The 17936-nt window shown below is 41.2% G+C and overlaps 1 protein-coding gene across 1 annotated transcript; it reads right to left on the bottom strand.

Annotated features, from left to right (window-relative positions):
* Positions 1-230: 230 nt before the first annotated feature.
* On the bottom strand, positions 231-9071 carry LOC308150308 (uncharacterized protein; the record flags this gene model as incomplete). The annotated part of the gene is made up of 4 exons (XM_080523154.1): positions 231-1281; positions 2076-2669; positions 7824-8032; positions 8697-9071. The coding sequence occupies 4 exons, from the start codon at positions 9069-9071 to the stop codon at positions 231-233; spliced, it is 2229 nt and encodes a 742-aa protein (XP_080379280.1).
* Positions 9072-17936: the final 8865 nt, after the last annotated feature.

Below are 17936 nucleotides of genomic sequence, written 5' to 3'. Positions count from 1 at the left end.
ACTCTTAACTGATTAGTGTGTAGTTGGGAATTATTACCCTACTGTACTTCCAAGCAGTAATGTAGATACAAAAACGACAAAGAACAAAATCATGATATGAATAATAATGTGTTGAATTTTACTTATTCAAAACACAATGAATGCATATCATATATAGCTGTTACTGTAGTTCGTTAAGAAATATGATATAAACAACAAAAAAAGTACTCTTTCTTCCCTCCCCTCACTCTCTAAAATGGCATCTCCAGGATTCTCTGGCTTTTCCTGAACCTCCAGATGCCTCGGCACAGAGAGTCATGGATCTTCTGCCATGAGTCCAACTCTGAACGCCACAGCGCCGCTCTGGCACGGATGAGCTGGGAGACCTCACTCTTGCTGCCTTTGGCCAGGCTGAGGCTGTCTTTACAGATGAAGAAGACGTCCAGGCCAATGAAGAGGGCATTGAGGGTGATGAAACCAGCCCGCGCTGACTGGGAGAGGGCGAGGGGGGTTCCTTTGGCTAACTGCCCTATGTCAGGTAGATCTGCTGCCAGATTGGGTATGTTTCTTGATGCTTTTCCCTCTTGGAGTGCCACCTTGCTTGCATTCATGGCTATATCTTTACCCTTCAGAGCCTTTATTGCAGAAGCACAGTCCACTAAGGAGTCAATGCCCTTTCCAACACCAGGAACTTTTTTTATCACTTTCCCAGCTTCCATTGTCAATCCTGTCTCATCTGGCTTGTTTATCCCTGTCCCAGCTTCCATTGTGAATCCTGTCTCATCTGGCTTGTTTATCACTGTCCCAGCTTCCATTGTCAATCCTGTCTCATCTGGCTTGTTTAACCCTGTCTCATCTGGCTCGATGAGGTCCTTGGTGCTGGCCACCTCATTTAGACACTCAAGTATGGTGTTCACATCTTTCATGTAACTCTGGAAGACTTCGCTGGCTTTCTTGCCCTGGCAACTGTTAAACGCCATCTCTGTGATGCCAGTGGTCATACTGTTGACCCCACTGGTGACACCCAGCCCCACCCCAGTCATTGTCAGAGCCAAAGACACCCCAGCAGTTACGGGAGCTAGGGCCAATCCAACAATGGACAGGATCCCTCCAAGCACCCCTACAGAGCTGCCTGTCACACTAGAAATCTTTGCTCCCTTCCTCATACTGTCTAGCTGGACAGCGCTCTCCTCCAGCTCAGTCAGAAACTTCAGCATTCTGGGCTGGCGCTGACTGAACACACCAATGAAGTTCAGGGAAGCCTCCTGGAACAGGAACGCTAGTCTGAAGTCCTGGTCCATCCTGGGAAAGCAAACATGTACCACTTTTTTAATTAAATAAATCAATATTGCAGCTCTAATATTTGGAAAAAACGGAATACATGACCAGCTACTGTCCACCCTTTGATTAAACAAATCAACACACCACAGCCCCCCCCACTAAGTCTCACCTGATATGACTTAACTGGCTGAGATGGACAGATATTTTTCCCATGGATTTTGTATCCAAATGAGAGTTGAGGTCAGTCATGAACTTTGTATTCTTCTCTCTGCAAAATCTTATTATTATTATTTTATTATAAAAAGTTATTACAGTAAACCCATCTCCTTTAGGATGTAAGCTGTGTATTGCTGTATTTGACTGACTCATTTTGATTGACCTATTTGTTTTTAACAATATCTGGAACTCACCCAAGCAATGTCCAAGTAGATAGCAGAGTTCTGCTTGAGAGAAAAGACATGGTGTCATACTGGAGTGAGATTGATTTAATTAAAATATCTGAATGAGGGATCAAGGGATTTTTCCATGGATTTTTTATCCAAATGAGAGTTGTGGTCAGTCATGAACTTCATATTCTTCTCTCTCTCTCTTTTAGAAGTTATTACAGTAATCCCATCTCCTTTAGGATGTAGGCTGGGAATTGCTGTATTTGACTGACTCGTTTTGATTTAGTTGATTTGTTTTTAACAATATCTGGAACTTACCCATGCAAAGTCCAAGTAGTTCTGCTTGAGAGAAAGGACATGGTATCATACTGGTGAGATTGATTTAATTTAAATATCTGAATAAGGGTTGAGGATTTGTATGATACTTACATTTTCTCCATACTGTCACAGAGCTGCTGGGAGATGCGTATGTATGTGTCCAGCTGAATGGCCAGCACCTCTACGTTGAGAAGGCTGGGGAGGAAGAAGGCCCCTGCATCCCTCTTAAAGTGGAGGAGGAGGGGACAGGCCAGTCTTGAGGATGTAATGGCTTGGATACTTACAGGACCAGTACCTTGAGGCAGATGGAAAAAACAGCTCTCCTCAGCAAACACAGACAGAGAGGTGACCGCCAGCTTCTCCACAGCATCCAGGAAGTAGTCAAACCTCTCCAGCCCACCCAGAGTGTCCTTTAGTACCGCGCCCAGCTCCTTCTCCAGCTCTTCACGCCTGCTGTCAGCAGTCACCTGGGTCAGTCCATTCCATACATACTCCCCAAACGCCTTGGCCTTGTCTTGTGAGTTACGGACATGGTCGAACTTGAGGTTGATTCTGTCAGCCCTGTCCTTGATGTCCCTCATCATCTCCAGTTCTGTCTCCCTCTGCAGGGTCCATTTTGAATGTTTGTCGCAGAATTCCCTCACAGTGTCGATGTAGCTGAGGGTGTCTGAGATGTATTGGCAGAAGAGCTCCCTCAATGTCCCTCTTTAACACAAGAGGAGTCCCATTACAGACTACATCATACAGGAATATCAAAACAAAAAGCAGAGCAGTTGGTTTGCACACACATCAACAGCTTCTTTCCTCTTGAGAACTATGTTAATTTCTTGTAAGCCTCAACCCTCACTATCCCAGCTATTGATGGGAATAGTGATTCTGGTTGATTTATAAGTTGCATTAGTAATAGTCGGTAATAGTTAAAGACTGCTCGATCCCTCTGTTCCCAGAAGGATTGCTTTTGTCTTAGGTTGAACTGTAGCAGGTGGGAAATAAGACCAACTGGAAACCAATTGCTCTACAGTAAAGGAGGAAGTGCTGTGAGAGGTAGATCTCTATGGGCATTGTGTCTGTTTGAAGCACAATAACAATGAGACAAAACAGACAAATTCTTAGTATCTAATTGACTTCTGTGTTATTCCATCTTGTGTTTATTATAGCAAATATCAGTTGGAGGTTAGCTGCAGTTACCTGACTGTGAACCTAGTGAAAGGGCAATCCTGAGAAGTATGTTAGTGTCTTTTATCCTTGTGTAATATTGTTTTTCATGGTAATCATAATTTTCTTGTGTTTAGAAGTCATGTGAGTGAGTGTTAACTCTCTAAAAGAAATGCTGTGTGATTCAACTTAAAGGTAGGTTTTGGAAATGTGATATGATGGCCAACTGCAGTACATTATAAAACCCAAACCTATTGTTACCTCTTTGCACTGCAGATTATTAACCACTTGTTTGCCTCTATGAAGTGTTTTTCACTTGTGTGCATTTTTATTCCCAACAGCTCATAACGCTGGTAGCTTCTGTCCTTCTGTAGGGCTTACCCTTAAACATTGTGAAGGGAATGTTTTTTTTGTGTGTGTGGCAGTCTTCCGCTTGCAGTGGTTTATAGTGGTTTGGTGTTGGGCCATTCCAGGTCAGATGTGGGTCTTACCCCCTCACTTCCCCTCCCCTGTGTTCCCTTGCCGTGCTGCCTAGTGGGTTGTCTGCCTGCCTTCTCTCTTCCCGCTCTCTCTTTAGTAGGTCCAGCAGAGCCTTTTTAAATATTGCCAGTTTTAATAAAGGAAAATAAAACTGCTTTGTAACACCGCTTCAACTGGTATCTTGACTACTGGATTCAATTAATTGATGCTGGTACCAATCCCATTCTTTGCAGAATTTCCACTGCTTGAAGTTTTGGCTATGACAGGGCCAGGTGCAGGGCCAGGTCCCATCAAATATCCTTTGTACTTTTCAGTATGCTGTAAGCTGTATCTCCCTTGTGCACATTGTATTAAACCTTTTACAGACTCCGGTGGTCTGATCTCATCTTGACTTAACTGTAGTATGCAGTACTTCTGTCTTTAGTAATTGTGTTGCTAAATGTGTCAACGTATAGTATTTCATATTTGATACTATTTTATATAAAACTTTTCATAGAGCTTTTATTAAATATAATCAAGTAACACAGTGGTTAATGACTGTATAATATATCATTGATACCCCATATATTTCCAGTTTCTTATTATCTTGTAGTAGATGAAGATAATTTTCATGACTTGGGCACAGTATAAATTTACTTTTTTGTACAAATCCACTTCTGCAAGCTTACAACTTCAGTCGAGTATTGTGAGACTTGATATGGTAATTATTGTTATTTAACAAAACATACTGAAACATACTGAACTTCAGCAGATTGTCTTGACCATGTCTACATGCCTAAATGCATTAAGTTGCCGCCACATGATTGGCTGATTAGATATTTGCGTTAACATGCAGTTGAAAAGGTGTACCTAATAAAGTGGCCAGTGAGTGTATTTTCATGTCTTCGTAGTAGTGATAGTTATTTAGGCACATTAATGGCCTCTCAGCCTTTGTAAACTCACCGTTCAGTAACTGTAACAAAGTCATCATTGCTCTTCATTTTGGAATTCATGTTGTCCGTCTCTGATATAGCCTACTTTGACCTACGATTAAAAATGGGAAAAAACACATTTGTGACAGATGAATAATACCAAATTGGCAGACAAGAGATTTAATGTTACATACTTTAGGTGAGGTGTGCATATTGTCATTTATTTAAACTAGCCTACACCACAACAGCAAAATCTAAATCCATTCAATGGATTTGAATATGTGGTATGTGGCTACACTAGATTCATAGAACTCACTACTTTTATAGAAGCCCAAAAATACATAAAGCACTCAAATAAGAAAATGAATGTTTGAAATACAGCAAACAGTTCCTGACCTTACTGTATATATGGCTTTGTTTACACCGCCATGTAGAAGTGACACAATTCCGAATTTTTGCTCACATGTGGCACAGATCGGATATGTAACATGTACATGTAACCAGTAAAAAAGCACATTGAATCTGATATTCTCAGATCCGATTCAGGCCTCAATCTCATACCAGTCGGCCTCAATCAGATACGAATCAGATAATGACCGTGGTAAAGTTGTTTTTATATTCGACATTCAACAGACATTCACATTCGGCATTTTAGGGACCGTGGTAAAAGTGTGGTAAAAGTAGTGAAAACCCCAATGGAGATATGGCTGTCCTGATCAATAACTCTGCCAATATTGGGCCAATGCACCTCAAACCAAATGTAGATTGTTCTGGGAGTGCCCCTCTAAAAATGGCAACCTTTGGATTTCGCAATCAATTGATTAGGAATTTATTAAAATTCAAGAACTCAAAAACCCTATGGAGATATGGCTGTCCTGATCAATAACTCTGCCAATATTGGGTCGAAACACCTCAAACCAATTGTAGATTGTTCTGGGAGTGCCCATCAAAAAATGGCAAACTTTGGATTTCGCAATCAATTGATTAGGAATTTATTAAAATTCAAGAACTCAAAAACCCTATGGAGATATGGCTTTCCTGATCAATAACTCTGCCAATATTGGGTCAAAACACCTCAAACCAATTGTAGATTGTTCTGGGAGTGCCCATCAAAAAATGGCAACCTTTGGATTTCGCAATCAATTGATGAGGAATTTATAAAAATTCAAGAACTCAAAAACCCTATGGAGATATGGCTGTCCTGATCAATAACTCTGCCAATATTGGGTCAAAACACCTCAAACCAATTGTAGATTGTTCTGGGAGTGCCCATCAAAAAATGGCAACCTTTGGATTTCGCAATCAATTGATTAGGAATTTATAAAAATTCAAGAACTCAAAAACCCTATGGAGATATGGCTGTCCTGATCAATAACTCTGCCAATATTGGGCCAATGCACCTCAAACCAAATGTAGATTGTTCTGGGAGTGCCCCTCTAAAAATGGCAACCTTTGGATTTCGCAATCAATTGATTAGGAATTTATTAAAATTCAAGAACTCAAAAACCCTATGGAGATATGGCTTTCCTGATCAATAACTCTGCCAATATTGGGTCAAAACAACTCAAACCAATTATAGATTGTTCTGGGAGTGCCCATCAAAAAATGGCAACCTTTGGATTTCGCAATCAATTGATTAGGAATTTATAAAAATTCAAGAACTCAAAAACCCTATGGAGATATGGCTGTCCTGATCAATAACTCTGCCAATATTGGGCCAATGCACCTCAAACCAAATGTAGATTGTTCTGGGAGTGCCCCTCTAAAAATGGCAACCTTTGGATTTCGCAATCAATTGATTAGGAATTTATTAAAATTCAAGAACTCAAAAACCCTATGGAGATATGGCTTTCCTGATCAATAACTCTGCCAATATTGGGTCAAAACAACTCAAACCAATTATAGATTGTTCTGGGAGTGCCCATCAAAAAATGGCAACCTTTGGATTTCGCAATCAATTGATTAGGAATTTATAAAAATTCAAGAACTCAAAAACCCTATGGAGATATGGCTGTCCTGATCAATAACTCTGCCAATATTGGGCCAATGCACCTCAAACCAAATGTAGATTGTTCTGGGAGTGCCCTTCTAAAAATGGCAACCTTTGTATTTCGCAATCAATTGATTAGGAATTTATTAAAATTCAAGAACTCAAAAACCCTATTGAGATATGGCTTTCCTGATCAATAACTCTGCCAATATTGGGTCAAAACACCTCAAACCAATTGTAGATTGTTCTGGGAGTGCCCATCAAAAAATGGCAACCTTTGGATTTCGCAATCAATTGATTAGGAATTTATAAAAATTCAAGAACTCAAAAACCCTATGGAGATATGGCTGTCCTGATCAATAACTCTGCCAATATTGGGTCAAAACACCTCAAACCAATTGTAGATTGTTCTGGGAGTGCCCATCAAAAATGGCAACCTTTGGATTTCGCAATCAATTGATTAGGAATTTATTAAAATCCAAGAACTCAAAAACCCTATGGAGATATGGCTGTCCTGATCAATAACTCTGCCAATATTGGGCCAATGCACCTCAAACCAATTGCAGATTGTTCTGGGAGTGCCCATCAAAAAATGGCAACCTTTGGATTTCGCAATCAATTGATTAGGAATTTATTAAAATTCAAGAACTCAAAAACCCTATGGAGATATGGCTGTCCTGATCAATAACTCTGCCAATATTGGGCCAATGCACCTCAAACCAATTGCAGATTGTTCTAGGAGTGCCCATCAAAAAATGGCAACCTTTGGATTTCGCAATCAATTGATTAGGAATTTATAAAAATTCAAGAACTCAAAAACCCTATGGAGATATGGCTGTCCTGATCAATAACTCTGCCAATATTGTGTCAAAACACCTCAAACCAATTGTAGATTGTTCTGGGAGTGCCCATCAAAAAATGGCAACCTTTGAATTTCGCAATCAATTGATTAGGAATTTATTAAAATTCAAGAACTCAAAAACCCTATGGAGATATGGCTGTCCTGATCAATAACTCTGCCAATATTGGGCCAATGCACCTCAAACCAATTGCAGATTGTTCTGGGAGTGCCCATCAAAAAATGGCAATCTTTGGATTTCGCAATCAATTGATTAGGAATTTATTAAAATTCAAGAACTCAAAAACCCTATGGAGATTTGGCTTTCCTGATCAATAACTCTGCCAATATTGGGCCAATGCACCTCAAACCAATTGTATATTGTTCTGGGAGTGCCCCTCCAAAAATGGCAACCTTTAATTTTCCCAATCAATTGATTAGGCATTTATTAAAATTCCTTTATGTGGTCTCCATCCACAGCATACCGGCAGAGGTCACCAAGGAGGATTCCACTCCACAATGGGAAGATTCCCAAGTAGTCACTGAACAGCACATCTAGTAGCTCAGGACAGTAGTAGTGGTTTGGAAGTGCTTGATGGTTACTCTCCATCCGGATTTCACCAGAGACCTCCTCAAACACTCCCTTGAACTCCTTTGTAAAAGGTGACTGCAGGGTGAAGTGTACTCCCGACCGCTATCGGGCGATGGAGTACTGGGTTAAGTGTTAAGAGCATGGCGGAGGGTGTAGGACACGTTCCTGTTTTCTTTGGAATGAATCAATGCCACTACCACCCCACTGTCTTCCTTCCCCCAGAGAGAGTTGATCTGAAACACATTAGTTGAAATTGTTAAATATGATTTCAGACCCTCTTAGACAACATCATACTACATATCAATATGTGTCATACGGTATGTACACTTTGACAAATTTGTAGATATATATATATATGTATTTTGATATCAGATTGATGTGAACAGTAATCGCTCATGTTTGTGTTCATATATATGTATGTATTACAAGTTATGTCCATAGCATTCGCTCATGTTTGTGCTGTTACCTATTGTTAGTGCTGTTACCTATATGTGTTATAGTATGCTAACAGTATTGTCTCATGTCTGTTGTGTATGATATGTTTGTTTATATCTTGTTATGTGTGTCTTGTTATGGTCATTGTATTCACTCATACGTTGTATTCTCACCCACAGGGTGTTGACATATTTGTCTAAATAAATATCACAAACAGACATTGAGGAGTCTTCTTCATGTCAACACCATGAAGGTGGAATGCCCCTTCCCCGGCTGCGACTTCGAGACCAGAGACGTGTCCGAAGCACTCGCCATCGTCTTGCTGACAAACCATGGACATTCCCATCGAGGTGCGGCGGTTCAGACCCCAGCTCCACCTTGCAAAGATGGTTTCAGCATCTGTTGGAAGCTCATTCTGTTGGAGGAGAGGCTTTGTTTGTGTATCACCATGTAGTGTGCCAGTTTTGGCTATGAGCCCTTGCAAGACAGTGATACTCTTCTTTATCACCTCTGATGAGTACTTTGCCGTGAACACAACACACATGTGACGAAAGACTGTGAGAGCAGTCAGCATGCATGTGCTATTCAACAGCTGTGCAACGCAGTAAGTTGCAAACTCTCTAAGAGCCTTGTCTGTGGTCTTCCTGCTGAACGCCCCACTCACAGCCTTGATGATATGAGCAGAGCAGAGGTGGACAACAGTCATCTTCCTCATTTGTCTCCTGGTAAATCTCCCCTCAATAAGAAGGTGTGCCTTCTCGATGTAAATGATGACATTCTCCTTATTGAAGGTCAGAAGGGCACTCTGGATTAAGGCCCAACTGTAATCAAGCTCCACCTGGTGGACTCGGATGACTGTCACTTTGGAGATCCTCAAGAGGGTCTGCATCAACCAGAATGACAGATTTGGGCCAGAATGAGGCCAAGCGAGCTCCAGTCTGGAAGTGCCGTCTTTGCTGTGACAGTAAAAAGGGTAAACTCAGGTACATAGGAATGTAGCACCTTAAAGCCCATTGACACAAGGAAAAACACCTTACTATCAATGACTGAATTGTAACAAATTTCCATCCCAAATAAGACTATCACCACCCATTCTATGGACTGGTGGCATTGTTTTCTGAACACCACAGCCTAATGTGTCAGAATATATGGAGAAGTAAAGAGAGAATGTCTTTGAATTATTACTTTGAAGTAAATATTATGTAGAAAGAAAGAGAGAATGGGTTTGAATTAAATGTGAGGAAATGTCCCAGTCCAAAAGCGTTACGCCAGGGTTCAGGCTATGTGGCCTGTCTACGCATTGACCCTTCTCTCCCTCTCTCTCGCTCTTCCTCCATTCCACAGGGCCCATTGAGCAGCTCAGTGACTACACCAGAATGCGCAGTGCCCTGTTCTAACTAACGACTTCGACGCCTCACCCCTCCCCACCAGTGTTGTTCTGTGCGTCATATCAGCTGTTTGTTCTCCTCCTCTCCATCACTCCTCCATCACTCCTCCCTCTCTCCTCTCTGTTCCAGCTGGTTAGGAGAGATAGTTTTATAATAGTTTATTTTTTGTGCCAATATTTTTTTTAAATAAACATTTTGTGTCCATTTTGCTGAGTCTGAGAAAATCTGCTCCTCGACTGAAATAAGTACACCTACTGATAGCCTAAGCCTTGTATTGTTGTGCTACAGTGATTACAGCAGATTCTGCTGTCACCTCCCCGATAGTAATCTGCAATTGGTTTGAGCTGCTTTGGCCCAATATTGGCAGTTATTGATCAGGACAGCCATATCTCCATAGGGTTTTTGAGTTCTTGAATTTTAATAAACTACTAATCAATTGATTGCGAAATCCAAAGGTTGCCAATTTTTGATGGGCACTCCCAGAACAATCTACAATTGGTTTGAGGTGCATTGGCCCAATATTGGCAGAGTTATTGATCAGGAAAGCCAAATGGGGTTTTTGAGTTCTTGAATTTTAATAAATTCCTAATCAATTGATTTTGAAATCCAAAGGTTGCCATTTTTTGATGGGCACTCCCAGAACAATTTACAATTGGTTTGAGGTGTTTTGACCCAATATTGGCAGAGTTATTGATCAGGAAAGCCAAATCTCCATAGGGTTTTTGAGTTCTTGATTTTTAATAAATTCCTAATCAATTGATTGCGAAATCCAAAGGTTGCCATTTTTTGATGGGCACTCCCAGAACAATTTACAATTGGTTTGAGGTGTTTTGACCCAATATTGGCAGAGTTATTGATCAGGAAGCCATATCTCCATAGGGTTTTTGAGTTCTTGAATTTTAATAAAATCCTAATCAATTGATTGCGAAATCCAAAGGTTGCCATTTTTTGATGGGCACTCCCAGAACAATCTACAATTGGTTTGAGGTGCATTGGCCCAATATTGGCAGAGTTATTGATCAGGAAAGCCAAATCTCCATTGGGTTTTTGAGTTCTTGAATTTTAATAAATTTCTAATCAATTGATTTTGAAATCCAAAGGTTGCCATTTTTTGATGGGCACTCCCAGAACAATTTACAATTGGTTTGAGGTGTTTTGACCCAATATTGGCAGAGTTATTGATCAGGAAAGCCAAATCTCCATAGGGTTTTTGAGTTCTTGATTTTTAATAAATTCCTAATCAATTGATTGCGAAATCCAAAGGTTGCCATTTTTTGATGGGCACTCCCAGAACAATTTACAATTGGTTTGAGGTGTTTTGACCCAATATTGGCAGAGTTATTGATCAGGAAAGCCAAATCTCCATAGGGTTTTTGAGTTCTTGATTTTTAATAAATTCCTAATCAATTGATTGGGAAAAACAAAGGTTGCCATTTTTTGATGGGCACTCCCAGAACAATATACAATTGGTTTGAGGTGCATTGGCCCAATATTGGCAGAGTTATTGATCAGGAAAGCCAAATCTCCATTGGGTTTTTGAGTTCTTGATTTTTAATAAATTCCTAATCAATTCATTGCGAAATCCAAAGGTTGCCATTTTTTGATGGGCACTCCCAGAACAATTTACAATTGGTTTGAGGTGTTTTGACCCAATATTGGCAGAGTTATTGATCAGGAAAGCCAAATCTCCATAGGGTTTTTGAGTTCTTGATTTTTAATAAATTCCTAATCAATTGATTGGGAAAAACAAAGGTTGCCATTTTTTGATGGGCACTCCCAGAACAATATACAATTGGTTTGAGGTGTTTTGACCCAATATTGGCAGAGTTATTGATCAGGAAGCCATATCTCCATAGGGTTTTTGAGTTCTTGAATTTTAATAAAATCCTAATCAATTGATTGCGAAATCCAAAGGTTGCCATTTTTTGATGGGCACTCCCAGAACAATCTACAATTGGTTTGAGGTGCATTGGCCCAATATTGGCAGAGTTATTGATCAGGAAAGCCAAATCTCCATAGGGTTTTTGAGTTCTTGATTTTTAATAAATTCCTAATCAATTGATTATGAAATCCAAAGGTTGCCATTTTTTGATGGGCACTCCCAGAACAATCTACAATTGGTTTGAGGTGCATTGGCCCAATATTGGCAGAGTTATTGATCAGGAAAGCCAAATCTCCATAGGGTTTTTGAGTTCTTGAATTTTAATAAATTCCTAATCAATTGATTATGAAATCCAAAGGTTGCCATTTTTTGATGGGCACTCCCAGAACAATTTACAATTGGTTTGAGGTGTTTTGACCCAATATTGGCAGAGTTATTGATCAGGAAAGCCAAATCTCCATAGGGTTTTTGAGTTCTTGATTTTTAATAAATTCCTAATCAATTGACTGCGAAATCCAAAGGTTGCCATTTTTTGATGGGCACTCCCAGAACAATTTACAATTGGTTTGAGGTGTTTTGACCGAATATTGGCAGAGTTATTGATCAGGAAAGCCAAATCTCCATAGGGTTTTTGAGTTCTTGAATTTTAATAAATTCCTAATCAATTGATTGCGAAATCCAAAGGTTGCCATTTTTTGATGGGCACTCCCAGAACAATTTACAATTGGTTTGAGGTGTTTTGACCCAATATTGGCAGAGTTATTGATCAGGAAAGCCAAATCTCCATAGGGTTTTTGAGTTCTTGAATTTTAATAAATTCCTAATCAATTGATTGGGAAAAATAAAGGTTGCCATTTTTGGAGGGCCACTCCCAGAACAATCTACAATTGGTTTGAGGTGCATTGGCCCAATATTGACAGAGTTATTGATCAGGACAGCCATATCTCCATTGGGTTTTTCACTACTTTTACCACACTTTTACCACGGTCCCTAAAATGCCGAATGTGAATGTCTGTTGAATGTCGAATATAAAAACAACTTTACCACGGTCAGATAATGTGTAATTTCGACTGCGATCTAACCAGGCCTGTCACATAATGGCCCTTGCACACCAATGCGTTTTTTACGTCCTAAAAAACAAAACAAAAAAAGTAGAACTCATGTTGTGTCAATCACGCTTGCACACCGAATCCGAAATATTCGTCCGTCATAAAAAATTTCGGAACAGGTTCGATTTTCTGTGTTTTTCGCGTCCGTCAAAAACCTTTTGAGAGTTGTTTTTGACCACTCCGCCATGGTATAGACGGGGACACATCGTCAAATTAGAACTGCAGGACAGTTGGATTCATGTTTACGGAAGTACATGTCTCAAGTATTATCTCGGCGGTTAGTCGAGTGAAAGAAAAACAACATACAGATGATAATTCACACAATATAATACCACGAAAGCGTACAGCACTAAACAATAAAATTTATTTGGGCAGCATCATACTCAAACTCAGGCAGAAGGGCAGGGTCCGGCCAGGTTCACACTGTCACTGACTGCCAGAGTCTACAAATGTTATGATTACAGATATCACACTGCAGGAGATGCACACCACGCTTTGTTAAAAGAAATAAAGATGTATTGTACTTTTCTACTGATAATACATTCTACTGATGTGGTCTACCATTTTGTTTTAGTTGTATTGCTCTCAGTTGTTTGTACCTTTTGCTAAATTTACATTTACATTTTTGGCATTTAGCAGACGCCTTATTCCAAAGCGACTTACAATCAATACATTTGAATACTAAGCATGTGAATCAGCAGTCCACCATTCGTTGCAGGAAGAGTACTCTAGCTCGGGCCCGGGGCCACTGATAGAAGGAAAAACCTTCTCCCTATTATCGCCTTCTACTAAAACTTTTTTTTTATTATTATATTACTGGAGAAACTGAGAAACAGTACAAGGGGGGCAATAGAAGTTCTTAGGGACACAGTAGAGGGGAAAGCGGGTGTCTTTAGGAGACGTAGTGGTGAGGGTCAGAAGATGTCTCAGGAGGAGCAGTTAAGATGTAACCTGAAGAGATGGGTCTTCAGTCTACGACGGAAGATGGGTAGTGACTCTGCCGTTCTGACAGCCGTGGGGAGCTCATTCCACCAGCGGGGAGCCAGTGTTGTGAAGAGACGTGATCGGGCAGCCCGACTGCTGTGTAGAGGAGGTGGGGCCAGTCGGCCAGCCGAGGTGGAGGAGCGGAGTGAGCGGGCAGGAGTTTGGGGGGTTACCATTTCCTTCAGGTAGGCAGGGGCTGTCCCTTTAGCTGCCTGGTATGCAAGCACCAGGGTCTTGAATCTGATGCGAGCTGCTATCGGGAGCCAGTGCAGGGTGCGAAGGAGAGGGGTGACATGCGAGTATTTGGGGAGGTTGAATACCAGCCGGGCAGCAGCATTCTGGATGAGCTGCAGAGGTCTAATGGCTGAAGCGGGGAGCCCAGCCAGGAGTACATTGCAGTAATCCAGGCGGGAGATGACCAGTGCCTGGGTCAAGAGTTGCGCTGCCTCTCTGGTAAGGAATGGTCGTATCCTTCTGATATTGTAGAGGAAGAATCTGCAGGAGCGAGCCGTTGCTGCAATGTTCTCCGCACAGGATAGTCGGTTATCCAGGATCACTCCAAGGTTCTTGGCTGTCAGGGAGGGGGTTACAGTAGAGTTCTCCACTGTGATGAATAGAATATCAACTTTAAAATCTGGATTTACAGTCGATTTTAGCATGAGAATATACTGTATATAGTACTGTCCAGACAGTTGTCTTGTTTAGCCATTCAACTAGGCATTATTTATTCAATGGAGAAAGACATGGAACACAATGCAATTGTGATAATAAATGTGTTCTTTGTTACTTCTTTAATTAAATTAAAGTGTACCTTTCTATTATCATACAATATTTCCTTGAACATGTAAACTCTATAATCATACAGTTGTCTTTCTATTAGTTGTCTCTGTCATACTGAACTGTTTGTTATCATCCTGAACTATCTCTGTTGCTCACCTCACCTCAGTTCTGTCTCTATTGCTCTCCTCTCCTGTTGTCCTTTCCGGGTCCAAAGTTGGCTGAGGCGCTGTCTTCGAAATGCCGCAATAATAACAATAATTAATTATATTTATATAGCGCTTTTCCGAGGCTCAAATACCCTGACAATATGGGGACAACGTGAAAGTGCTGCTGTGTCCCTTGTTGTATGAATAGATCCGAGTCTAAAAAACGATTAAACTGTCATTCTACCGCTGTAGTTCACTGGTACTCTGGTGCCGAGAATTTCTGGTTTGGAGCCGGAAATTGCAAAACGTCACGTTTGACGTCAGACTTAACAACCGGATATTCAGGGATATTCAGCGCATTTATTTTTTTTACTACCCCTAGTGGTAGTGGCCCTAGGCTGCAGCCTAGGTAAGCCTATAATCTGCGCATGCTCGGGCGCAATTTTTGCGCCCCGGCCGAGAAATAGGAGACAGCCAATTGGAGCGCTGCTACAGCTCACGTGTAAGCCAAAAGTATTTGCAGTGCCATAGACTTGCATTCGGCCGGCGCCCCGACTCCTCCCCTATGTATTTTAACAGTGAATTTTACACACACACAGATAAAATGTTTATTGTATTGGAGGATTTTTAATGAATGCTGATAGGCGCCGACAGAATATCAGCCGCATTTTGTGAATAAACAATGTTGCAACTAGGAAGTGAAGGTGGGGGCGGCGCCCCAGCGCCCTCTATTGGCCAGCCGCCACTGGTAAGCACAGGTATCGGATATGGGTCATTTTAGAAAGTAGATGTAAGCAGGCGTTAAAAGAAATCTGATCTAAATCGGAACTAGGCATTACGGTCTGCGGTGTAAATGCAGCCTATGGTGTCTCTTCAGACTTGTCTTCTGTGGTGAATTAACAGCACAGGCCTACTTATAATGGGCTGTCCAGAAGGATATTATAGTTTCATTTTCTCCCTTTATTTTTCTGTTCAAGCCCTACCTCTTAAATGTCTTACCTGTTTACGTGGTTTATAGATGCCACTTCAGATCAGATGGAATCACCTGGCATAACAACAACAAAAAAATCCTTCTTCTAGCATTACGACCAATGTGAGTCAAATGTATTTGTTTTAAGTCGCTTTGGATAAAGGCATCTGCTAAATGCCAACAATGGAATGTACATGTGTCTACCCCCTCTGCTCAGAATTCCAGCCCTTGCCTAGGCTCACCTTACAGACACACCAGGCTGAAGAACCAGTTCAGGAACTCATTCATACCTGCAGCCTCCACACTATTGAAATCTGAGACCGGATGATCTGCATTTTACCTTCTACCATTTAAGCCAATAATATTTTCAGTTGTCAGGCTACTGCTTATGCATTGCACAATGCACTTGACATCTAAACTAAGCCAATGAAAGTCATGTGATAATAAGTGAGAATCATGTGATCACATGTTATGAGGTAATTATTGATAGTTTGTACAATTGTGTGTGTTGTTTTCACCTAGACATAGTATCACATCATTGGTCATAAAACCTGTCATAACATTCCAATGAATGGAAAATGAATTTGTCTTGACATTTAGTAACATAAGTTATCATAATGTTGTCTTGTTATGTCATGTTTATGACAACGTGGCGGCACCGTTGTGTCAGTTAAACTAAGAGCACATTTGTGTAAACAGTAGTAGTCTTTCAGGTTGCTCGTAAAAGCTGGTGACAAATAATTGCATCTTTCTCTTGTGATTGGGCCTTATGGTTCTGACTGAAGTTTGCTCTGAGGTCAGTCCAGCTGCGGTATGGGTTTGATGTAAGATCTTCTGTCGAGTACATTTTACATATGTCAAGAAATATGTAAATATCAATTACCAGCATTACAAAATGATTAACAAAATGTTTGCTCATTACTCATTAAAACTCATTGACTGACTGGGATTTTTTTTTTTTTTTCGCGGGGATCGCGTTATTGACATGTTCTACACCTAGCGAGTGAATTTCAGACTTGGGTGTAATGTATTTCGGTCCCAGATGGGGACACAGCTGTTGTTTACATTGTCCGATACATTGTCCGATAGCCTGGGGACCGAAAGCTTGCCATAAACATCGATTTTTGCACAGATTTGAGTGTGCAGATGCTGCTTTTTTGCACTCTATATGATACTCTTCAGCTGCAGCACCCCAGTTAAGTCTGATCACGGATGAGCGGTGGTATTTTCACTATATTGGGAATTAACACTCGCGCTCTTCTTGTTCCGCGGCGGAGGACAGAGGAGAGAGACGCTCCTGCTAGGAGCTGGACGGATGGAAAGTGGAGAGTGATTTTTATGTTTTATTTTTTTCGGGGGTTGGTTGATAAACATTTGACATTTTCTGCAGAAGGGAGAAAGTGAGAGATCGCGGACCGTCGGGGATTGTCCAGCCAGACGTTTTGGGGGTCTCGGCTATAACGGATATATTTCTTACGCAAACATTTACTGGGATTTACTACCGACGTGTGCGATGTGGAGAATACAAGTGGTGTTGTGGTTCACTTTCTCTGTGCTGCTGTCCTTGTCTGGAGGGGAGATGAAAGCCCGGAGCTGCAGCGAGGTTAGACAGGCTTACACGACCAAAGGCTTCAGTCGGCGACGACCCCCCTCCCCCCTCCCTCCCCCACCCGGCGACGACCCCCCCTCCCCCACCACCCGGAGACTCTCTACCGAAACCGTGGAACAATGGACAACCCCCCCCCATCCCCCAATCCTCACCCCCCTACCTGGTCTACACTCTGAGCAAACGCAATGTTATTATGTCCCCCCCCCCCCCTCCCCCCCGCCTAAATCTACTGGTGTTTTTGTACCCCCCCCCCCCACCATGACCACACACTGTACATACTTGTTGTTTTGTCCCCCCGCCCGAACTACCCATTGTACATATTATATGTCTGTCCCCCTGCCCGAACTACCCACTGTACATACTTTGTGTTTTGTCCCCCGCCCCCACCTGTGGTGTATGTCCCCACCTGTCCTACCCGCTGTACATACCTTATGTTTTGTTGTATTGTTCTTCCCATGTTGGATGTATGTTTATCTTGTAGATAGTACTAGTTATTTGTCTGTATTATCTTGTAGATAGTACTAGTTTTTTGTCTGTCTTACATGTAACGATTAATTGAGTATCAAGGACCCCAATTGAAATAAGCCAGTGGCTTTCTTGGGTTTTTATCCTGTTAGTTGACCTTGTATGTAATATGTACTTTCATGTACCTACTTCTGCAAATCTTCTAATAAAGTTTTCAATCAATCAAAAAAAATAAAAG

The sequence above is a fragment of the Nansenia antarctica genome (genome assembly GCF_963989245.1).
Source record: "Nansenia antarctica genome assembly, chromosome: 2".
NCBI classification, from domain to species: Eukaryota; Metazoa; Chordata; class Actinopteri; order Argentiniformes; family Microstomatidae; genus Nansenia; species Nansenia antarctica.
The sequence above is the reverse complement of the archived record's forward strand: the minus strand, read 5'-3'. Positions and strand labels throughout refer to the sequence as shown.